This window comes from Mus pahari, chromosome 1, assembly GCF_900095145.1.
Source record: "Mus pahari chromosome 1, PAHARI_EIJ_v1.1, whole genome shotgun sequence".
Classification (NCBI taxonomy): domain Eukaryota; kingdom Metazoa; phylum Chordata; class Mammalia; order Rodentia; family Muridae; genus Mus; species Mus pahari.
This window is the reverse complement of record NC_034590.1, coordinates 2,239,483-2,263,360: the sequence shown is the minus strand read 5'-3', so window position 1 is coordinate 2,263,360 and position 23,878 is coordinate 2,239,483. Positions and strand designations below refer to the sequence as shown.

At 51.6% G+C, this 23,878-nt stretch overlaps 3 protein-coding genes across 7 annotated transcripts in view; 2 read left to right on the top strand and 1 right to left on the bottom strand.

The window, feature by feature from the left end:
* The first annotated feature begins 4,195 nt into the window (after positions 1-4,195).
* On the top strand, positions 4,196-5,056 carry C1H19orf33 (chromosome 1 C19orf33 homolog). Its single transcript, XM_021202262.1, has 4 exons — positions 4,196-4,306; positions 4,398-4,510; positions 4,618-4,686; positions 4,849-5,056. The coding sequence occupies exons 1-4, from the start codon at positions 4,285-4,287 to the stop codon at positions 4,981-4,983; spliced, it is 339 nt and encodes a 112-aa protein (XP_021057921.1). The 5' UTR covers positions 4,196-4,284; the 3' UTR covers positions 4,984-5,056.
* Yif1b (Yip1 interacting factor homolog B, membrane trafficking protein) lies at positions 5,045-19,496 on the bottom strand. 5 transcript variants are annotated; one of them, XM_029532053.1, is made up of 9 exons: positions 19,391-19,496; positions 13,590-13,741; positions 7,584-7,819; positions 7,388-7,492; positions 7,168-7,246; positions 7,001-7,058; positions 6,027-6,182; positions 5,858-5,951; positions 5,147-5,323 (listed from the first exon to the last, which is right to left on the bottom strand). In XM_029532053.1, the coding sequence occupies exons 3-9, from the start codon at positions 7,782-7,784 to the stop codon at positions 5,168-5,170; spliced, it is 849 nt and encodes a 282-aa protein (XP_029387913.1). In that variant the 5' UTR covers positions 7,785-7,819; positions 13,590-13,741; positions 19,391-19,496; the 3' UTR covers positions 5,147-5,167. The 5 variants fall into 5 exon arrangements, with proteins under 5 accessions (XP_021057904.1, XP_021057912.1, XP_029387911.1 ...); XM_021202245.2 differs by lacking the exons at positions 13,590-13,741; positions 19,391-19,496 and adding an exon at positions 13,329-13,435 and having other exon boundaries at positions 5,045-5,323; XM_021202253.2 differs by lacking the exons at positions 13,590-13,741; positions 19,391-19,496 and adding an exon at positions 13,154-13,302 and having other exon boundaries at positions 5,045-5,323.
* A 114-nt stretch (positions 19,497-19,610) lies between these two features.
* The window catches only part of Kcnk6 (potassium two pore domain channel subfamily K member 6), an 8,582-nt gene continuing 4,314 nt past the window's right edge, over positions 19,611-23,878 (top strand). The window contains exon 1 of the mRNA XM_021219428.2: positions 19,611-19,932. Within this exon, the coding sequence (XP_021075087.1) occupies positions 19,611-19,932 (322 nt within the window). The remainder of the gene's footprint in view (positions 19,933-23,878) is intronic.

Below are 23,878 nucleotides of genomic sequence, written 5' to 3'. Positions count from 1 at the left end.
AGTTCACTGACTCTATCTCCAGGGTACAGAAGCCCCTGCAGCCCCACGGCCTACTAGCTACACCCTAGAGAGGCCAAGGCAGAGATTCAACACCAGTCCCCCAGTGTGGAGGGGAGGGTTAAAGATATAGTTGACATTTCTGAACACTGCCTGTTCAGGACAAGTAGATTCTGCAAAGCCATTTGAGGCAAGAATTTTTGGGTTTTAATACTTTATTTTGTGGCACTAAGATAGAACCCAGGATCTTGTATTTGCTAGGCAAGCACTCTATCACTGAGCCATACCCCCAGCCCCTCACTGGATTCTGGGAAAGTGCTCTACCTCTGAGCCTTAAGACCCACCACTTAGTGTGTACACGGGCTTTGTGTATGTATGTGCATATTGGAGCACGTGGAGGTCAGAAGACCACTCAGACACTGGTCCTTACTTTCTACCATTTAAAGATTTGTTAGTTAAGTGTATCCGTGTGAGTATAAGTGCCAGCAGAGGCCATGAGGCATCTCATTTCTGGGAACAGGAGTTGTAGAGATGGTTGGTTGTGAGTGACTGAGAACTGAATCTGGCCCTCTGGGAGTGTTAACTGCTGGGTCATCTCTCCAGTCCAGACCAAGTCTTGTTTACTCTTTGTGTGCTGGACTGGCTGGTTCATGAGAACCTGGCATTCTGTCTCTGCCTCCCATCTCCTCAGGACACTGACATTACAGGCATGTGCTACCTCAGCCAGTCAGTTGTATGGCTTGCTTTGGTTATTTATTTTGTTTTGAGACAAAAGTCTTCGTAGACATACCTGGCTGGCCTCAATCAAGCTCACAGATAACCACTTGCCTTGTCTTGAGTGCTGGCATCAAAGGCATGCACGGGCCAGTTTGTTTACTTAAACATGGATTTTCTTAAAAAAATAGAAATTTGTGTTTATGTGTGAGTGTATGCCATGGATGTGCTAGCACCTGTGGAGGTCAGGAGAGGATGTCAGATTTCCAGTTCCATGCAGTTGTGAGCCATCTGGTACCAGCTCAGGGAAACTCAACTTGGGTCTTCCACAAAGCACATGCTCCTAACCATTGAGCCATCTCTCCAGCCCCCCAGCTTGGTATTTTGAGACAGGGTCTTACTCTGGAGCTCAAGCTCCCCCCTAACTAGTAACCCTCCTTTCTTCCCCAGTGCTTGGATTATAAGCTTGTGCCGGTATGCAGGGCAGGCAAGTGTTAATCTTCACACAGAGACAAGCAGGTCCTGACTGCTCAGTGAGGGGTAATTGAGGTGGACCTGTCCTTGATCCCTATGGTCTGCTAGCAGGGCACACCCCAGACAGAGGTAAACCAATTGACAGGACACACCACTCTGAGTCACTTGTCCCACCCTCCCGGAATTTATATTCTGCCTGGATAGGCTTTCCCCCTGTTCTGTAAGGAGCTGTGGGCACAAGGGCCAGCACTGTTCACACAGCACCACCCCAACCCTAATGATGTAGACCAAAGGTCCCCCACTCCCTCCTTACAGCTGCCTCAACCCTCTTATCTATGCCCCTTCCTTAAAGATCCTTGGGCGGCGTCCCTGCCTGTACCTGTGAACCCTTGTACCTACCACACTAGCTTTTTTTCTTCTCTCTCTCTCTGTCTCTCTCTCTGTCTCTCTTTGAAACAGGGTTTCTCTGTGCAGCCCTGGCACCTACCAGACTATCTTAATTTTCTTTTTTTTAAAAATAGACAGTGTTTCTCTAGGTAGCCCTGGCTGTCCTAGAACTCTGTTCATCTGTTCACCAGACTGGCCTTAAACTCTGCCTGCATTTGCCTCCAGAGCCTATGTCATCATGCCCAGCCCACTAACTTTTTTTTTCTCTCTTTTTAAAAAAAAATTTTATTTTATTATTATTAATTTGGTTTTTCGAGACAGGGTTTCTCTGTGTAGCCCTGGCTGTCCTGGAACTCACTCTGTAGACCAGGCTGTCCTCAAACTCAGAAATCCGCCTGCCTTTGCCTCCCGAGTGCTGGGATTAAAGGCATGCACCACCACTGCCCAGTCCAGCCCACTAACTTTAAAATTTGCATTTTAACAAGGTTTAACCTGGGGCTACATGTATGTTAGGCAAGTGCTCTGTCACTGAGAAACCCCTCCACCACCACCACCCCTTTTATTCCTTTGGGACAGGGACTTGCTACGGTGTGGTGTACAGACTAGCTTTGTTTGTAGAGTCTTGAAATTGCAAACCAATTCAGCATGCTGGCATGGTGGCATAACTGTGTGGCCTCCACTTATATAGCAAGCCTGAAGCCAGCCTGAACTATCAGAGACTCAGCTTCAAAACCACAACCAAACATCTCCAATGAGGTTTTCACTTAAAAAATCCAACCCTGCTGGCCAGTGGTGGCGCACACCTTTAATCCCAGCACTTGGGAGNCAGAGGCAGGNGGATTTCTGAGTTTGAGGCCAGCCTGGTCTACAGAGTGAGTTCCAGGACAGTCAGGGCTACACAGAGAAACCCTGTCTCAAACAACAAATCCAAGCCCTCCCCGACATACCACGACAGCGGCTCTGCCCTGCTGGGTTTTTCCTTGCCTTTACTACTTTGGTTGGTGGAGTGGGTGTTGGATTTTAGAGTCCACTGCTATTTAAGACAAGTTCTGGCTGTATGGTGACTTATAGGTCTACATGAGACCCTGTCTCAAAAAAGATGGTGGGTGGGTACTAGAGCGGTGGCTCGGCGATGAAGAGCACTGGCTGCTCTTCCAGAGGACCTGGGTTTGATTCCCAGGACCTACATGGTGGCTCACAAGAGTAACTCCAGCTCCAGGGGACCCTGTACTGCCTTCTGGCCTCTTCAGGCAGCAGGCATGAAGAGGTCTGCATACATAGACAAACATTTTTATAGGGAAGAATTTAAACTGTAAGGTGCTAGAAGGTGCCTAGGGGCATTTGTTGTTCTGGCGGCTCAAACCCAAGGATGACCTCCACAGACACCAGCACATTTAAAGTTGTTCAGAAAGTGGAAAGCACCAAGTGTGTGCTGGAATGACGTGTGGTGCCTGCATGACCAGTGCAGGCGTTTCTGCAAATGGACATTAAGCAGACATCCAAGGTGGCACATGGTCACCTTGATCCTTGAAGTAGCCACCTGTTCCTGCTGAGAGACAGGCGCCCACTTTTGGAACATACAGGTGGGTGTTGTGTGTGCGCGTTCCTGGATGTGCACCTGTGGAAGTCCAAAGACAGTTTGGGGCGTTAAATCTCTTCTCCCAGGTGGCTCCCGGGTGATTAGACTCAGCTCATTAACCTGGCAATTCTACACAATGGGCCACCTCACCAGCGTCCTTGTTTTCTTGAGTCAGGTATATTGCTGGGTGGCACAGAACTCGCTCTGTAAGACGAGGCTGGCCTTGAACTCAGATATCCACCTGCCTCTGCCTCCTGAGTGTTAGGATTAAAAGCTGTGTGCCACCAAGCCCAGCATGTCACGCTGTGTAGCCCAGGCTATGATAGAACTGTCAATCCTCCTGCCCCAGTCTCCTGGCTTACAGTACATAGCTTGGAGCTAACTCTTGTGTTCCCAAAAGTCACATGGCGAAGCCATGCCCCAAATTCGAGGTCCTACATTCAGACATGGAGAGCCAAGACTAAAAGCAGGAAGCAGACCATCTCCCTACTAGGGATCGCTCCCTGCCTACGCCTAGCTTTCAGCCCCCAGCCTTTCCAGACTATGAGGTAAACTGCTGCTTAAGCACTAATCTGTTATGTTTAACAGCCCAAATTAAGACACCTGCCTTTACCCAAACAACGCAACACATTTCACCACCATGCACTCTGCCAAGCACCAGCCTAGGAATTCAACCCATCGGCCCTGCCTGCCGCCATCACCCCAGGGTGTAACTTGCGGGGTGCTTTTCAGCTGCCGCCATGGCGCACTAGTCCGGCCACCTCAGACACTGCTTATCTCCGGGCCGAGGAGCTGGGAACCAGACCTCGTCGCTCCTGGGATGCACTTTTAACTTTGTTCAGTGTACGCGGAAGGGCTCTCCCGAAGGAAGTACCCCCGCAAAGGGGCCAGTTGATGACTAGTCTCACCCCCTTTCTCCCAGAAACATCCAGCCACTCCCACCTCCACTTCCCACTTGGGAAGGTCTGGGTGGAGCCGGGAGCGCCTGTGCAGTGAGTCAGGGCCAGGGAGCAGAGGAACAAAGGTCCGGAGGGTGGGGCTTCGCGGAATTCCTGAGGTGGGCAGGTCGTGCAGGCCCACCACCTGCCCTAGGCTCTGCCTAGAGCTTCGGGCCATCCAGACTGGTCACCGCCATGGAGTTTGACTTGGCCGCAGGTAGGCTCCCGGGGAGTGGTGGATTTGCTGTGTAAGGGGCCGGACTCAAAGCCAGACGACATAATCCCTGTAACTCCCCTCTCCTCCGCAGCCCTGGGCCCTGGTTCTAAGAAGCCAGAGGGGGCAGGTCAAGTGGGAGACCCCAAACACTGTCCTCTTAAAGCGCCGGGCGGGCCAGTGGCAGGCGCTGCTCACAAGCCGAGGGTAAGTCACTTCACCACCGGCATCGAGTCCGGAGGGCCTGAGATGAGCCTTCCAGTTTGGGTTTGGAGGTCCCTGTCCTCACTGTCACACCCCCTACCCCCATCTAGCATGGCCCTAGCAGTTCCTCGGACTCCAGCAGCAGTAGCAGCTCCAGCGACTCAGAGGCAGAGGGGAAGGTAAGAGGCGGGCCCTCTCCCAGCGTGTTCTCTCGCACCTCAGACCCTGGCCCTGCCGCGGTCAGGGTCACATTAGGCTCCTTGCCGAGGTGAGTGGGGCGGGTCCAGAACCGCTTTCTACCCGGCCACCTCCTCTCCTACCCACCGTTCTCCGCTCTCCAGGAGTACGCCGCTGGCTGCAAGAAGCATGGATGCTCCTCAGACAAGGCCAAGAAACCCAAAGTGAAGAAGGAGAAGAAGAAGAAGGAAGAGAAGAAGAAGGAGAAGAAGAAGGAGGAGAAGAAGGCCCCCCATTGACTTATTAAAGTTGCAGCCCTTTCCGCTCCCCAGCGCCCTCTGCCGGTCAGGAGCGGAGGCCGCGCCGAGCCCATCAGGTTTATTGTTACGGGTGTGCAGTAAGCGACATGAGCACCTTGGCTGGAAGGGAGGGCGCGCGCCTGGAGGGCGAGATGACTGTGGGAGCTGGAGGCCAGGCCGCAGCTCACCGTACAAGGTGGAAGGTGAGCCAGTACATGAGTACCGGCTGCGCAGCCGCCACCGCCATAGTCAGGTACATGCGCAGCTGGTTCCGCGCCCCGCGCACCGGCACTCCTTCGGCTGCTGCCTGGGCCAGGATCTTGAGCCGCAGTGTCCGGATCTGGGTGGCAAGGGATAAAGTGGGTCATCGTGGGGAACCCGTAAGTGCCAGACAGCTCCAGACAAGTCCCTGCCCCTCTGTGGCCTCCAGTTTGTGTTCCTAGAAGGGTCTTTTGAATAGCTACCTCCCCCAGGCCCTGTGAGCAGACCACAGTGAGCTGCAGAGGCAAAGACCAGATGAGGCTAAGAATTGTAGATCCTGGCCTGAAGAGCGTGGCCTACTGGGAGATAGCCCAGTGTCCTACCACACAGTAACACTCTCAAAACACGCCAGCTTCAGAAGACAAACTAGAAGAGCTATTTCCTTTTTGGTTTGGCTCTTTCTCCCCCCCCCCCCCGCCCCGCCCCGGGAGGCAGGATCTTGACATGTAGACCAAGGTGCCTCAAGCTCCTGGAGATCTACTTGAGCTCTGGTATGAACGTCAGCACAGCCTGCAGGAATCAGTACATTTGGTACTTAGATGTTCCAAAGACCTCCCCAAGCCTGCCTAGGAGGCCTGGGGCCTCAGCCTTGCCTGCCCTGAGCCCCACTCACCATGAACACAAAGATGGACACACAGCACCAAGCAAGCACCAGGTAGTAGCCAATCTTTCCAAAGAGCAGGCCTGTGAGGATGCCGCCAATCATCCTGGGGGAGGGGAGGGGGGAAATCAGTGCAAAGAGGCCAAGGTCTGGGACAGGCAGGCAGGGCGGGGGCACTCACCCCACATATTTGTAGCCCAAGAAGGCCACCAGGTCGATGGTGGTAAGGTCGGTGTTGACAGTGACCAGGTAGAGACTGAGCAGGATAGCTACGACTTCCAGAGTCAGCCAGGCCAGAGCAGAGCTCGCCTGCAGTCCCAGGAGGTCTGGGGAGAACCTGTCGGAAGAGATGTCCCCTGAGCATCGCCCGGGGCAGCCCCGTGTCGATGGAGCAGAGACCACCAAGGATCTGGGTCTATCCCTAGACAGTGACACTCAAGTCAGGACTTAGATGGGGGCCTTCAGAGCCCTGTGAGGGGTACCAGGAAGGTTCCTCCTGATAAAGAAAAGACAACTAGGCTGAAGCCTGAAGTCAGAAACTGGTGGGGAAGGGGCCTTGCTTCAATTTGGAGCCTCAGCAAGAAATCCACTAGTTCCATGACACTTGTTTTCAGTGCCACAAAAAGGAAGGAACAGGGAGAGATGGGGCCTGATCAGCCTAGGGGTTAGGAAGTGACACAGGATGAGGACCACAATGAAGGGGCAGGTGCGGGGCACAGAGGAAAGAGCACATTCCTGTCAGGGAACTAACTGGATGTGCAAGGGCCCTGAGGCAGCAGCAGCAGCAGGGCTGGGGGAGCAGGGTCAGCTTCTTGGCTTTTGAGCCATTGACAGCTTCAGGATAGGGAGGGGGCCAGGCCCACCTCTTAAGAGCTTTTAGTTGCTGGTAGGGTGAGATTATAAGGGGTGAAGGTGGGAAGCAACCTTTTTAGGGGACTGTGAACGTTAAGGATAGATTTGTGGGTAAGGCCAAGAGGAAGGAAGGTTGGATTTAGAAGACGGCCTAGCACAAATGGGTTTGATGGGTTCCATGTCAAAGGTGTCACTGGGGTGACTGGCCACAAGGTGGGGCTGTCCCAGGACATGAGAGCTGAGACCTCTCTGATGGCTCTTGGTCTCATATCCCCATGTCTTCCCCTGCTCCAGGATCCTTACCTATCCTGGGTCCCCAGTGCAAGGCCGGCCACCAAGATGTAGGTGATGAAAGCCATGGCTGTGGAAGACAGACACAGACACTCATCAGAGGGTGGAAGCCCTTCCCAGGCACCAGGCACCCAGACATCTATCCCAGATATGCCTAGGCAGAGTTGGGAGGGGACAACCTGGAATGTAGAGGTCTGGAGCATTGATGTCGAAGCGGGGGGCCACTGGGGTGTCCTGTTGGTACTGTACCTCCCAGTCCTGTGGAGAGAGTTGGGGCAGTGGCAGCACCCCCGGGGGGGTGTGTCCTTCCACCCTGCTTGCTGGCAGGCACCGAGCAGGGGCAGCTCCGGGGGTCCTTCCACCCTGCTTGCTGGCAGGCACCGAGCAGGGGCAGCTTACCTGGTGAAGGTAGGGAAAGACCAGCAGTCCGAGCTTCTTGCCCACGTACACCGTGTCCACTGCAAAGTAATACTTGAGCTTGCTGACGGGGATGAAGCGGTCGATCTGGAGAGGCAAAGCCCAAGCCTAAGGCCCTGTGGCCCCGCCTGTCAGCCATCTGCGCCCAGCCTACAGCCCACTGTGTCAGCTGACTCACATTCTTGTCTACCAGCTCCTTGCCCTGAGCGGCCAGGCTGCTCCCGTAGACCATCGCCATGTTGGACATAGGGGCAGCCAGGAAGGCTGCGTTGTCGGATGAAGAGGTGGGGTAACCCAGGCCACCAGGTGATGGCTGGCCTCCATAGCCCCGGCTTGGGGCAGAACTTGTGTCGTCGAAAAACTGGTGGGGATCAGCCATGCCTGGTTGGGACACTGGGACCCTCCGCTTTGAGGCTGCGGAGAGAAAGGGAAGGACTTCATTAATTCTGCCCAGGTTCCATCACTCTTTCTGGCCGCAGCTGGGGCAAGGGTCACCAAATAGCCTCTTTTGTGACGTCAGATAGGCTGCCAGCCCACCACCCATCCATCAGCCAACTCTCCCTACATCCATCCATTGATCTGTCCATCTATCCTGCCATCGATTCATCCACTCATCTGTGCATCCATTCATTCATCTATTTAACCAACATCCATTCATCTACTTTGCCCATTGCCCATTACCTGTCCATCATCCATCCTTTACTTATTAATCCGTCACCCACCCACCATTTACCCCTCATTTTCCATCTATACAAATAACGACGAGAGCATCTTCATCTTGAGGTCTACTCTGCACAAATCCTGTACAACCATGACAAACAGTGCTTCTGCTCCTATCCCTTCCCGACTTGACTCCCGAGTCTCCACCAGTTGGCCTCTCGGTGTCCCCAGCACATACTCAGCTCAGGGCTCTGCGCTGGCCATGCCTCGGCCTGCAATGCTCTCCCCCAACTCTCGTGGCTTCCTGCTCTCTGCCCTAAGGTCTTGCTGCATGTATCTCTTGGCAGCCCCCACCAACACCTCCTCCACAGATGTCTACAGCACTGAGCATCCACAGGCAAATGAGCTGTTTCTTTTCTCTTGTTCGCTATAGGGTCCCTGGAGCGGGAATGGCCCCTTGTTCACAGGTGAATCCCCTAGTTCCCAGAACAGGCTTAGAGTGGGCACTCACCCACCCTATTGGACAGCTATGGGAAGCAACCCAGCCAGCTCCATGGCTAGTATGGAGCATCAATCCCACCCCGTGTGTACCCCACAACACATAAGCTCACTACTCCCAGTCAGCCCGCATCAACTGAGGCTATTACCACCTTTAAGTTACCAATAAAGAACTCAGACTTCAGCACAAGGGTTACGGGACAGGCTCTCAGAAAGGAAAGAGCCTCCGAAGGCATGGGCGTGAGTTTCTCTAAGAGACAGAGAAGGTGAGATGTACCAGGGGAGGCTATGGGCTTCTCAAGGCGGCTTGCTACTGCCCACATTTCACAGAGGAAACCAGGACCAAAGAAGTCAAGATTCAGAGGCCTGCAGGCACTGCAAGACCATGCCCACTCCCAGAGCTTGCCCGGCCGGGCTCAGTGTGGCGAGTGCCTGTCATTCCAGTAGGAGATAGGAGGATCTCTGTACCAGGCCGACCTAGTCTACACAGCAAGTTCCAGGAGAGCCAGGAGGAATACATATACTGCTTGCCAACGACATCTCAAAAACCAAACAGTTCTCCCCAAAACCAAAGCAAAACCAGCAATGAGGTAGCAAGGCTGGGGAAGTAGCTCAGCCATGAAGAGTACTGGCTGCTCTTCCGGAGGACCCAGCACCCATCTCCAGGGGACTGGTCGGCTCCAGGGACGCCCTTCTGGCCTCTACCTGTACACACAGACACACAAATAAAAAATTAAAGACGATAACAAAAGCAACCCCAAACCCAAGGTAGCAGCTAGTGCCTTAGGGATGACATCCAAGGTTGACCCCGAGCAGCCACATACAGGCACACACAAGGTCCAGGGTTCAATTCCCCTGCATGGCATCAAAACCAAACCAAACCAAACCCCAGAGCTACCTGTAAAAGTTCCCTCTGACTTCCTGGGGGGACCCGGGAAGTGGAGGCTGCTGAGCGGGCCAGGCTAGAGAGCACAGCGGACAGAGCTGGGGTGGGGATATGGAAAGTGGCCATTTAAGTACTGAGCCAGGGGGCCAGCAGGACATGGAAGCTGCGTGGAGCTGGGCTGAGGAAAGGAAGAGAGAGGAATCCCCTACCTTTTCAGACTGGTCTAAGCAGGGGTGGGAGGTGGTGTCTGCAGAGACGGGGGTAGCCCCAGGGTCCCGGATATTGGCTGTTGAGCACTGGGAACTGTACGTCAGACTGCACACTGGGAGGAACAGTCAGACCATGGTGAACCTGCAGTCTATGGAGCTGACTGCTTGGACAGCTGGCCATGGTCCTTCTCATCTGCAACCCCAGCACTCAGGAGGCTGAGACAGGACTGTGTGAACATGTGCCACTTTGGTTCTAAAGACTTGCTTTATTTAGCCTGGTGTGGTGGCGCATGCCTTTAATCCCAGCACTTGGGAGGCAGAGGCAGGCGGATTTCTGAGTTTGAGGTCAGCCTGGTCTACAAAGTGAGTTCCAGGACAGCCAGGGCTACACAGAGAACACTGTCTCGAGAAACACAAACAAAAACAAAAACAAGCAAGCAAACAAACAACAACAACAAAAAGATAAATGTATCAGAGGATCACAGAGCAAGGACTGGTGGTACAAGCCTGTAACCCCAGCCGCTTGGAAGGGAGAGGCAGGGTCTCAAGCTCTCAGCATCTTCTGTAGTTCCTTCTGAGTTAGCTGGGCCTGGGGACTTAGTAAGACCCTGTTTTTGGTCTTTGGTTTGATTGGTTGGTTTGTTTTTCTTTTGAGACAGGTTCCTACTGTGTAGCCCTGGCTGTCCTGGAGGTCACTATGTAGACCAAGTTGTTCTCAAACCAATAGAGATCCACCCATTTCTGCCTCCTTAATGTTGGGATCAAAGACATGCACCACCACACCCGAGCAAGACTCTGTCTGTAAAGTAAATGGGCTGGAGATGCAGCTAAGTGTTAAAATTCCTGCTTAACACGCACAAGGCCCTGGCTTTCACCTACTGGAGACTTCCTTCAATGGGGCTAAGACTAGGCCAGCCCCTGGTGTGGGGATGGCACACACCTAGAATGCTTGCACTCCAGAAAACCCAGAGTTTCAGGGCAGCCTGAGCTACATAGCAACGCCTTGACTCAAAAGCCAGAAAGAAAAAGAAGAATAGGTGGGAACAGGTGAGACACATGAGTCCAACAGGCAATGACAGGGACAGAAAGGAAAGTGAGGCACTGTGGGAGGCTGAGGGATGGTTGGCTGGAGGTCAGAGGGGAGCCCAGAGGCAGCCTGGCTGTGAGCGTGCACTCTGTGGGAGGAGGACAAGGGTGGAGAATCAGGTCACCCATTTCTGAGAGCTGGAAAGGGTCCAGCCCGGGGAATGACTGGGAAGGCAGGGGCATTGGTCATCTTACCTGCTGCTAGGTCTTCAGCAGGCAGAGCCTTCCTGACAGACATTTCTGGGTGAGACATGTGAGGTGGTGATTCTGTAGTTTTGTGGCGACTCGGGAGCGGGGTTGGAGGTTGGCACTGCCTGGGTTAAGGACCTAATAATGCTCATTGGAGTGGAACAAGCTGGGTTGGAGGGATAGGCCTGTTGTCCTCGCTACATGGAAGGCGGAAGTAGAAGGGTCTTGAGTTCAAGACCAACCTAGGCCAGCTACAGAATGAGAGCCTGTTTCAAAAAAGGTGAGGGAGGGGCTTGAGAAATGACTCAGTCAAACCAAATACACCTTGCTCAAGGAGGACCTGAGTCTGCACCCAGGTAAATAGCCAAGCCTGGCAGTTCATGCTGTGACCCCAGCCCTTTGCAGGCCAAGACCGAATTCCAAGGCCTTGTCATCTGGCCTGCATAGCCGGATCAGCGAGCTGCAGGTTCAGTGAGAGATCTGGTCTCAGAGTGTGAGGTGGAGAGTGAGAAAGACAGCTGATGTTGGCCTTGGCACGCACGTCTATCCTGCGCGCGCACACAAACACGTACACGTAGCATGCGAGGCATGGCTCATTAGTTAAGGACACTTGCTGCTTGCTGTTCCTGCAAAAGACTGGGTTTGGCCCCTAGCACCCACGTGGTGGTTCACATATAAATAAAGTAAGTCTTGTTTGTTTGTTTGTTTGTTTGTTTCGAGATAGGGTTTCTCTGTGTAGCCCTGGCTGTGAAATCTTGCCCCTGCCCCTGCCCCTGCCCCTGCCCCTGGCTTACTAGTGCTTGAATTGCAAGTGCCTTACTGGCCTTACAGGTGCATCACCTGCATGGTCCCTTAAGTGAACGTGAACCTTTTCACCCTCTGCCCAAGATCAAGGACCGCCATGCTGAGAATCAAATTCTAACACCCGCTCAGCCCTGTCAGCAGCTCTGGCCCCAAGGTCTCTCGGGTCCCAACACTGACAAACTCTTTGCCTTAACACAGTACTACCAACCTAGAACCACCCTCCTCCAGGAGCCTGCTGCGCCACACTAAGGACTCTGCTCAAGTGCATTCTTCCTCACTGTCCCGCCTCAGAACAGCCAGGCTCCTGACTTCCCTCCTCAGCATTAACTCATTTGTGTATCTTGTTGACACAGGCCTCCACGGCCTTTCTCTCCAGGAATCCCTTAGGTCTTTCATCATTAGGCATGCCCTCTTCAAGGACGCAAGGATACTTCCAGACAACAACTGAGTTCCAGACCTCCATCCCAGCCCCAACCTATCTGCCTGTGTACTCCACATCATCTGACCAGCACTCTATTAAAAAGAACTAATTCATCTTTGTCTGTGTGTGTGTCTGTCCACCATAGATCCATCTCAGATAGTCAGGCTTAGTGGCAGGCGCCCTTACTGGAGCCATCTCTGGGAACCCATCCCTGACTTCTCCCACCGTTTTCTTTAAACACACGTTGCCCAGGCAGGCATTGAACGCCAACTCCCAAGTGCTAGCATTGCAGGTGTGCACCATGAACCCTCCCCATGCTCCTATCGGAGCAGTTCCATTGTTCTGTACTGGCAGCTCTGTGACAGGAATAAATGCCAGCTGGTCACACATCACAGGCTGGCCAGACACTAAGGAGTGAAAGGGTAAATGGAGCCTCCTCAAACCCTAGCCACAATCCGGACTACACACACACACACAGAGGTTCTTACTACTCTAGTTGATTGACACCTTTCCTTCCTTGGAAAGTGCCTATCTTCCTCCTGAACCCTAGCTGTAAGGACCAGGGAGGGCTTTGGTGGCTACTAGTGTGTACCCAAATTCCAGCCCAGGGCCTGGTACAAGGTTCACTGGAGCAAGGTATGTTCGATGAATAAATGAAACAAACAGGACATAGATATCGAGAGACCAAGAGGAATTCAAATTTCCATCTGGGAAAAGAGGTTAACAAAGCTGGAAAAAGGAGGTTAGCAGACAATAAGTACTGGTTGTGTTCTTAAATGGGATGTAAATATGGCCCTGTCTGCACAGGGAGTGCCCACGGGCCGTACTGTGGAGCGTGGGTGACAGCTCGTGGGCACTGAAGAGCCTCGGAAAGGTGGGGAGTACAGGAGGTCAAATCGCTGACTGCAAATGAATGGAAGTAGCGTTTCTCTGAACATCGCACTACATCTTCCTCCAACTTGCCTTCTTTTAAAGGAATTTTCTAAGGAACCTACCCGCGATGCGCCCCCTACCCGGATGTGGCATCCCTGCGCTGTGCGCACCTAGAAACTCCAGGCTCGGGATCTCGTGACCTCCGTCCGACCTGGAGTGACCTCGCCAACCGCCGCGACGGCCCCGCCACACCCCTCGCCCGCCCGATCTCCTCAGCCGGCCACGTACGCCACTTACGCAGCCGGGGCGTCCCCGCCGGCGCCGCCAAACCTGTCGCGTGCATGCTTAGATGCCACCGCCGCGAACGCCACAGCCGCAGTTTGGAATGGGCCCGCCCGGTTCCCGTAGCCACGCCCCAATGGTACCGAGAGACCCAATAGATCTCACGATGGCGCGAGGAAGCCACACCCTCTGGGGGGCGTGCAGCCTGGTTGAGTGGGCGGTGGCCTACATAAGAGGGGGGAACTGGGGGCCAATGACGTAAGGGAAGAGGCGTACCTTAGTGGCAGCAGGGCGGAGCCTGGTGAGATGTAGGAGGAGAAGACTTCGGGCAGGAAGGAAACCTTCCTATTGTTGAGCGCGGAAGTCGACGGGAAATGTAGTTCTTTCCAGGCAGGCACTCGATTTAGTTAGCTGAGGGCACAGGGAGACTGAAGGGTGAAAGGCGGGGAGAATGATGGATTCTCAGTTATGCCTGTTCATCTAACGTTTACACAGAAGCAGCACTCATTTTTTATCTATCTATCTATCTATCTATCTATTTATTTGTTTTCAAGACAGGGTTTCTCTGTGTAGCCTTAGCTAATTTGGAACTCACTCTGTAGACCAGGCTGGCCTCGAACTCACAGAGATCTGTCTGGCTCAGGATTAAAGGAATATGGCACCAGCGCCCATTTAGGCTGAGAAACAAAGTTCAGCTTAGTGGATGACTTCTGTATTCCCAATACTGAGGAAGCTGAAAAAGAAAGTCACGAGTTCAAAGCCAGTCTATGCTCTGAACATTGCGTGTTCTAGTCTCAAAAAAAAATAAAATAAAATAAAAAAAAATTTTGAAAAAGAGTTCCTCAGCATATTAGGTCAGAAGGTCAGAAGAACAGGTAATTTTCTTCAAAGGTACCTTTAGGCAATTTCCCAGAAATTCATAAAAATGTTCTCACATGGCTTTTTTCCTTCAAGCATTCTGTCCATCAAAGGTACTGCATACAGCCCTTACAGTTGAATGCACACAAACACAACTTTGAGCCTAGAACCCTGAAAACTAACTTTCTCCTGTGTGTCCCTCAGTGTCTCTTTTTCTCTTCCTTAATATGCCCCTATCTCTTTTGATTTGAGAAAGGGTCTCACACTTCTAGACTGACTTAGAACTCGTTAAGGTAAAGACATCCTTGAACCCTGAACTTCCTGCTTCTACCTTCCAGATCCAGGGATCACAGTTGTGTGCCACCACTACTGGCCCCCTTCTGTCCTTTTTTCTGCTTATTGAAGACAAAAAAAAGTCAGAAATGCCTCTGGGAAGTGACAGCACTCCAGAAGGAGATGGTCAGCAAGTGAGCCTGTCCTGTGGCTTCCCTTTCCTCTTCTGAAGTGGCTTCTTAGGGAGGAGACCTGGCTCAGATGCAGTCCTTTGTTGAGACATCATTTTGCTTCATGTTAGTGTCTGACTCCTAGGCACTGCCTCTACTTCTCATCCTCAGCCTTCAACTTGTCCAAATCCATCCATCTGTGACCTTAAAAAATCAATAAGGCAGACATTTGGGCTTGCTGTGGGCCTCGTGTGTGTGTGTGTGTGTGTGTGTGTGTGTGTGTGTGTGTGTGTGTATTCATCTGTCTATATATAGGTGTCTGTTGAATCCCTGCCTATTGTAGAATCCTCAAATGTTCATGTCTTTTATATAAATAGTGCAGCAAGATGTGTTGGCACACACCTGTAATCCCAGCATTTGGGATGTGGTAGCAGGAGGTTCAGAAGTTCAAGACTATTCTTGGGAATATACTGAGTTCAAGTGAACTACTTAAAATAATCTCAAGAAAAAAAAGATAAAATAGGGTCTGTGGCACTCCTGACACTGAGACAAAAGGATCAAGAGTTTAAAGCCCTTAATGATGGCATATACCTTTAAACCCAACAGTTGTGAAATAGAAGCAGGTAGATCTCTGAGTTCAATTTACAGAGCAAATTCTAGGGCATCCAGGGCTACACATAGAAACCTTGTCTCAAAGAAAAGAGAGATGGCTCAGCAGTTAAGAGCACTGTCTGCTCTTCCAGAGGACCTGGGTTCGGTTCCCAGCACCCATATGGCAGCTCACAACTGTCTATGACTCCAGTTCCAAAGGCTCCAATGGCCTCACACAGACATGCATGCAGGCAAAATACCAATGCACACAAAATAAATATGAAAATTAATTTAGGGGGAAAAAGCAGGGCAGTGTAGGTGTAGCAAGGGTGGCGCACGCCTTTCATCCCAGCACTGGGGAGGCAGAGGCAGGCAGAGCTCTCAGTTCAGGCCAGCCTGGTCTACAGATTCCATTTCGAGATAGCTAGGGCTACCCAGAGAAACCCTGTCTTAGAAAACAGAAGAACAGCCGGGCGGTGGTGGGGCACGCCTTTAATCCCAGCACTTGGGAGGCAGAGGCAGGNCCTTTAATCCCAGCACTTGGGAGGCAGAGGCAGGCGGATTTCTGAGTTTGAGGCCAGCCTGGTCTACAAAGTGAGTTCCAGGACAGCCAGAGCTACACAGAGAAACGTCTCTAAAAACCAAAAAAAAAAAAAAAAAAAAAAAAAAAAAAAAAAAAAAAAAAAAAAAAAAAAAAAAAAAAAGAAAGAAAGAAAACAGAAGAACAAACAAGAAAGAGGTCAGGGATAAATTGGGCTTGTATTTGTATGTAACATGTGTAATCCTTCCACAGACATTAAAGCATTATGTATACATATATGTTACACACACACACACATACACACACTCACACGTCTACGTATAATACTGTTTTCATTTTCAGGTGCTGAAGATTAAACTTAGGGTTCCATGTGATCCAAGCAAGAGGTGTACTACTGAGCTCTGTACTCAACCCCGAATATCACTCCACATTACTTACCTCTCATACACTACAAAGCCCATGTAAATCCTTACATTTCTGTATCGGTTAGGAAACAGTGGCATGAAAGCTAGGGCTGCACCTCTGTTGGCTGTTTGCGCTGCATCATGTGGCTGGCCATGAGTTCAAATCCCACCAGCACAAATGGAAAAAAAAGAAAAGGTGGATACTGAAAAAAAAAATCTGTACAGAAGTAGTACAACTTTTGTTGTTGTTGTTGTTGTTTGGTTTTTCAAGACATAGTTTCTCTGTGTAGCCCTGGGTGTCTTGGAACTAGCTTTGTAGACCAAACTGGCCTTGAACCTTTTGAACCTTTTGCCATTTCAGAATTGGGATTAAAGGTGTGTGGCACCACCACCCAGAGTTTGTTTGTTTGAGACAGGGTTTCTCTGTGTAGCCCTGGCTGTCCTGGAACTCACTCTGTAGACCAGGCTATCCTGGAACTCAGAAATCTCAGAGGCCTGCCTCTGCCTCCCAAGTGCTGGGATTAAAGGCGTGCACCACCAATGCTGAGCTTTTAAAAAAATTATTTTTATTTTTTAAGCTGTGTGTGTATATATAGGGAGTATGTGCACTTGGGTGCAGTTCTTGTAGTGGTCTGTAGAAGGCATTAGATTCCCCCTGGAACTGGAGTTATAAGTGGTGAGCCATGTGACATGAATGATTTAAACTCAACAATATTTGTTCTTTTCTGCTTTTAATCTTTTCAGAAAAGATATTATATATGTTTTTATGTGTGTATGGATTATGTGTGTTTGCCTATATATGGCCCTGGTGCCTTCAGAGGCCAAAAGAGGCCACCGGATCCTCTGGAAAATGAGTTACAGATGGGTGTGAGCGGCCATGTGAGGATGGGAACTGAACCCCGAGTCCTGTGCAAAAGTGGCAAGTGCGCTTAGCTGCTGAGCTGTCTCTCCAGACCTGAGACTTTTGTAATTCTCCTGCCTCTCCCTCCTTTTACTGATAAGATTATAAGTGAGCACCCCCATGGCTGTCTCTTCTGTCTCCTATATTTGTTTGTGACAAGATTCTCACATAATCCAGGCTGTTCTTGAACTCACTATGTACCTGAGGATGGCCTTGAACTTTCAGTCCTCCTGCCTCTCTGATCCCTGAGTCCTAAGATTACAGACATGCGGGGCTGGTGAGATGGCTCAGTGGGTAAGAGCACCCGACTGCTCTTCCAAAGGTTTGGAGTTCAAATCCCAGCAACCACATGGTGGCTCATAACCATCCGTAACAAGATCTGACGCCCTCTTCTGGAGTGTCTGAAGACAGCTATAGTGTACTTACATATAATAAATAAATAAATCTTTAAAAAAAAAAAAAGATTACAGACATGCACTCTTACTCCATTTTGTGTGTGTTGGGTGTGCATATGTGCATATGTGTGTGGGCATGAGAGTGGTCACTTGCCTATGGAGGTCTGAGGACACTTACAGGGGTCAGTTCTCACTGCCACCATGCTTCAGGGATTAACATCAGGTCTTCAGGCTTGGTGCCTCTGTGTGTGTGTGTGTGTGTGTGTGTGTGTGTGTGTGTGTGTAACCACGGATCCATCTGGCGGGTTCCTGCATTCTGTTTTCAGCTTTAATTTCCCCTTCGTTTACCGGGAATCATGTGGGAGGGTGAAGGCCTTGATAAAGGGCATATGTACACAGAGAGCGCCTGACTAAGCCCTGGGACTTTGTAGCTATTGCTGCTGTTTTTATTATCAGGCATCTCTTCCTAGAGACTGCCAGCCCTAAATTGGGCTCTGTCCCAAGAATTGCCACCGTTTTATAAATAGAGCTGTGGTCTGGTTGTGGGAAGGATTCTGGTCTGCCCTCCACACAGCTGTAAGGAGAGCACTGAGTCCAGGTCATAGAGGGATGTGAGGAGACCCACAGGAGAAAAATAAAGGAAACCTCTCTTTTAGTTTTACCTATTAATTTATTATGGAGACAGTGTCTCACTTTGTCACCTTGGCTGACCTCAAACTCCCTCTATAGAGCAAGCTACCCTCACAGGGAGATCCATCATCTGCTTCTGCCTGTCTCTGCCTCCCAAATGCTGGGACTAAAGGCCTGTGCCACCCCTGGCTACTTACTAGTCTGTTGTTGGTTTTTGTTTTGTTTTGAGACAGGGCTTTGATCCTTTTCAAATGTCCGAAGGAGCATCTCAGCCCCCAGGTAGAGGGAGTCTACCCTGAATACAGATATCTACCCAGGTCATCTGCAGAAGCGGTTAATACTCATAACGACTTAGCTATCTCTCCAGCCACTCCACTCCACTGCACCTTTTTGAGACAGGTATTCACTAGGTAGTCCAGGTTGGCCTGGAGCCGGTGATGGCCCAGTCTATTGCTCAAATGTTAAGGGTATTATGTGTAAGCCACCACAACCATACCAGAAGTTTATTTGCTCATTTGTTTTTCGTGTGTGTGTGTGTGTGTGTGTGTGTGTGTGTGTGTTTGTGTGTGTGTGTGTGTGTTTTGTATTTCTTGAGACAGGTCCTACTATGTAGCCCTGGAACTTAACTATGTACACAGGCTGGCTTGAAATATATCTATCTGCCTCTGCCTCCTGAGTGCTGGAATAAAGGGGTGAGCCACCATGAAAGTAAGCTATGTATTTTTTATTTATTGAGACAGTTCTTCCAACAATGCCCCCTGATTCCTGGTTAATTATTCCGAAATCGTAGGCCCCTCCCATCCATCCACAACTTATCCCTCATCTTAGTGCCTCAAGCAACCACCGGGTACAGTGCAGATGTAAAGACAAGTGTTTTAAGGCCTGATCACTAGGGGCCTGTCTCGCTTTGTGTCAGGTTGCCCTGAACTTGCAGCAATCGGGCCTCAGCCTCCCTGGTGGTTAAGGTTACAGACAGGGCCGGGCAGTGGTGGTGCACGTTTTAATCCCAGCACTTGGGAGGCAGAAGCAGGCAGATTTCTGAGTTCCAGGTCAGCCTGGTCTACAAAGTGAGTTCCAGGACAGCCAGGGGCTACACAGAGAAACCCTGTCTCAGGGAGGGAAAAAAAAAAAAAAAAAAGGTTACAAACAGAAAGCTCCCACTTCCGAGGAGAGTTTCAGATCTGAGTTAAGGAGTCGCGAGGAGGAGAGTAGCAAGGAACATCAGACGGGAAGGAACTCCGCAGCCCTTCCCATCCCATTTGACTCCGGGATCCCGGAGCGTCGAACTCCACCCTCCCGCGTCCCTGTACCTACACCTGGTGTTTGGGCGTGCCTCAGTTTCCCAGCGTCGGGGCGTTCCGCCAGCCCCGCTCCTCCCCCTTTTTCCTTTTCCTCTTCCTCTTCGGGGCGTCTGTGGCCGCGCCTGGAGCTCCCGGAACTAAAAGCGGACCTCGGGCGGTGGGCCGGCGGGGCCACGTCAGCGGGTGGCGGGTGGTGGGTGGCGGGTGGCGGGTGGCGGGGCTGTACGGGCACCATGCGGCGGGGCGCGCTCCTGGCTAGCGCCCTGGCCGCCTACGCCGGGTACCTGGCGCTGGGCGCGCTGCTTGTGGCGCGGCTGGAGCGGCCTCACGAAGCCCGGCTGCGGGCAGAGCTGGGGACGCTGCGGGAGCAGCTGCTGCGGCACAGCCCGTGCGTGGCGGCTCACGCCCTGGACGCCTTCGTGGAGCGGGTGCTGGCGGCCGGACGGCTGGGGCGCGCAGCGCTCGCCAACGCCTCCGGAGCTGCCAACGCTTCGGACCCTGCGTGGGACTTCGCCTCGGCGCTCTTCTTCGCCAGCACGCTAGTCACCACCGTGGGTAAGTGAGTGCTGTCCATCACTCAGTCCGGATCCCTCAACATATACTTTCATCCCAATCGTCCTGATCCTCTCCATTCCCAAGTGACCCACACTGGCCACAGCTGCCTCATTTGGAGAGCCCTCGCACTACACACCCCAGTTCCCTCGGAATAGGAACCCTCTCATAAAACTTTCTCAGACAGCATCCCCTCTGGTGCCTTTTTGTTTAGTTTTGAGATAGCATGTACCTTTAGGCGCAGGTTGGCTTGGAATTTCATCCTCCTGCCTCAGCCTCCTAAATGCTGGGATTACAGGTGGGGGCCACCAGGCCTGGCTCACTCTTGTCTTAATCCTAGGATTATCATAGATGATACAAGGGCCTAGGTAGAGCTTTCCTTGGGTGTCTAACCTCGGGGGCTGTGTTACAATAGGGCTGGCACACCATCTCTTCCAGCCTTGTCTTCTGGCTCCAGATAGGTCCTTCCTGGAATAACCCACTTTAGCTTCCTCCTGAACTCAGTGCCCCAGTGAAGAGTGAGTTGAACTCAGACCTTCATGCATGCTAGTCAGTAATCGCAGGGCAACATTACTGGAAGCCTGTCTTCTAGGAAGGAACCTTAGCCAGACCTGAGACCGGTTCTAGGATCCCTTCCACTTTGGGCACTCTCCAGCAAGAGTCCTGGCCGGCTGGCCGGACAGACAGACGGACTGCAGGTGCCCATCCCCGCGTCCCCCCTCCTGGACTTCCTACTCTAACACAGGGCCCATCTTTCCACCTCCCCTGCGCTGTTGGGATTCTCCCAATGTTTTCCACTCTAGACTCAGATCAACAGCTGACCTGCTGGATCAGCAGCTCCAACAGCTGGCTGTAAGAACAGTGCAAACCGAGGGCATCTTCCTCCAGGAAGAACCAGGAGCTGTCGAGCTTGAAATCCTCCAAGTTGAGACTCCTACCCCAAACTACCTCCAACAAAACCTCTTGCCCTTTTCTTTTTTCTTTTTTTTTTTTTTTAATTTTATTTTTCTCTTGCTCTTTTCACACCAAGGTCTGGTAGTGAGGGTCTCTTTCGGCGCAAGCGAGGAGAGCTGGGGTGTAGCTCGGTGGTAGAATGCTTGCCTACCATGCGTGAGGTCCTGAGTTCAACCATTAGTACTTCACCTAAACTCATGAGTGGGACTCCCATGTCTTCTCTAGGCTGTGACCCTGCTCAGTGAGAACAAATCCTCACCTCAGGACAGAATCCAGACAAAGCTCAGTTCTCTCTGCTCTTCCTCACCATGCAGCTGTCTTTGGCTATTTTGTGGATCGGAGGGGAGCGGCGTCACTGTTAGACTGCTTCCTGCTGATTAGGGGTGCTGAGCTCCTTGGGCAAGTTTGATCTTCACCATCAGGATATGTACTTTCTTCTTGTTGTTTCTTCTTTGCACACAACTACTTAACAAACCACAGCCAGCAGTGACCAATGAACAGCCCACCATACCTCTCAGGGCCCTAGCATCTATATAGACCCTTTGAAAAGTCCCCAGAATTCCAAATGTCACACAGCCACAAAAACTACCTGCAGCTGGCTAAATCACACCCCTGCCAGAGCATGAGGCAAATCGTAGTCAACTGCTGTGGCCAATCCAAAGCAGCCCCATGTCCCTATACCTGGGATTAAAACAACAGCATATTCTTACATTTCTGTGATTTTATAAAAAAAATTCTAAAATTGTCACTGTACCACCCAGGTGACCAACATGCTCACCGAGGATTCCCCAAACCGGGGGGGGGGGGGAGCATCCTGGAGTTGGACCTCCTTCACACCCCACAGCTGCAACTTCCTGAGACATGACATCCTCTCTATCCGGAACATTCAGGGTCCTCTATGACAGAGCCCCCCTGCCCTTCAGAAGCATTACTCACTCCACTTGACACCCAGGAGGCAATGTCTACCTCACTCCTTCCTTCAGATGCCCTGGGCTCAGGAGCTCTGGCTGCAGGAGAACTCACACAATCCAGATGATATCTGCTGGTGCCTCCTATGAGACCAGGGCCCCAACATCTCATTTATGACTGGGATCCTGGTCTTGATTTAAGGTCATGGACTCCTCAGCTGGGCATGGTGGGATACACCTCGGTACTCGGGAGGTGGAAGCAGAACTACGTGAGACCCTGTCTCAGCAAGACAAAACAGGACGAGGGAGAAGTCATGGGGGAAGGTGCTTATGAGAAACTGGATTCAAAATCCCAGCAGTCACACAGATGCTGAGCGGGGCTATGGGGCTATGCATGCCTGTTACTCCAGCATTGGCATAGAGACGGGCACTGTCTTGGGGCTTGAGTCGGCAAGCTTCTGGTTCAGTAAGAGAACCTGCCTGAGGGAATAAGCTGAGGAGGGAATGAACAGGACAGCAGATGTGCCCCTCTGGCCTCTATGCACACCTATGCGCATACATTCACGCACCCTCCCACACACACAGACACACACACACACATAAAATAAAAAAGCACCACCTACACACAAATATTAGCACTCTGCAGAGCTTTCTTTGAGGCCCATTCAGGTAGGACTCTCTCTACCTGCACCCCCCAGCCCTGAAGAACTCTGGGAAATTCCTCTCAGAAAGTCCCTTCTGTTCTCCTACCACAGACCTGGGAAACCCCTCCGCTCAGAGGCCAGGTTCTGCTGCTCCCCAGCCCCCCCAGTTCCCTGAGGTGACTTCTTTTAGGGACTTGAAACAGGGAGGAGGGTGAACCACAATCAATCGCTTCTCCGGCTGGCAGCAGCATTAGAGCTGTGGATGGCTTTGTCCCCCACTCGAGGCGCTCATTGCATGTGACCAGCAAACTGAGGTCCTTGGCAACAGAGCTGGGTGTCTCTTCAAAGAAAACAATGAACTGGTCTCCCCTGAGGCTAGCTCTCCCCCAAACTTCTTGGGCCTGCTTGACCTGCTCCCAGAAGTCCTTGCGTCATAGTCTCCTCAGATCTCTCACTTCTGACAGGTCATCCCCGGTGCTGGTAGACAGACAGGTGAGGGGAGACAGACATTGGACAGGCTCAGCCTGGCTGAGCAGCTGCACAGCTGCATCCTCAGCTGTGAACTGAGATCACAGTGGCTCAGCCATAGCATGGCAGGATCTCGCCACATCCGGGTGTTAATTCAGGCAATACAACAGCCTTGTGAGATAGCTGCCACTTGTCATCTCTCTATCTCTCTGTCTGTCTGTCCATCTACAAAGCTAGGGCCCAGTAAATTTGGCCAATTTGGGCATAGTCACACAGATAGGATAGTATAGAACATTGTGGCACATGTTTTTAGTCCTAGTACTCCAGAAGCAGAAGCAGCCAGATTGTTACAAGTAAGTTCAAGGCCAGCCTGGACTACAGAGTGAGGCCCTGACTCAAACAAAACCAAACAAAAAACAATCCAACCAAAACAAAATAACTAAAGCTGAGTGGATCTAGCCATGACTTTTGGAGAAATGGTCTACACCAGGTACCTTGGTCCTGATGGAGCTTGTGGATAAATCTGATCCTGTCTGCTACTGTGGGTGGCACCTCTGGCTTCAAATCCAGAGCACAGGGCTCTGTTTTGTTCCTTGTGCTCTGCTCCTCTGAGACTTCTGGTTCCACCAAGCTGCGCAGGGCTTCTGAGGTCGGTTTTGAAAGCCGGCCTGTACAGTCAGAGGGAACAGGGAAGTTCCTTCTTAGCTTAGAGCTGGCTCATATAGCTTAGCATGCAAAACGCAATGATGTGGCCAGGCTGGTGGTTCAAGCTCCTAGTCCCAGCTATCAGAAGGCTGGAGGAGGAGGACGCCGATCTCAAGGCCTGCCTGGGAGGTTTAGTGAGATGCTGTCTTAAAATATGAAGTAAAGCCAGGTGGTGGTGGCACACACCTTTAATCCCAGCACTCGGGAGGCAGAGGCAGGTGGATTTCTGAGTTCGAGGCCAGCCTGGTCTACAAAGTGAGTTCCAGGACA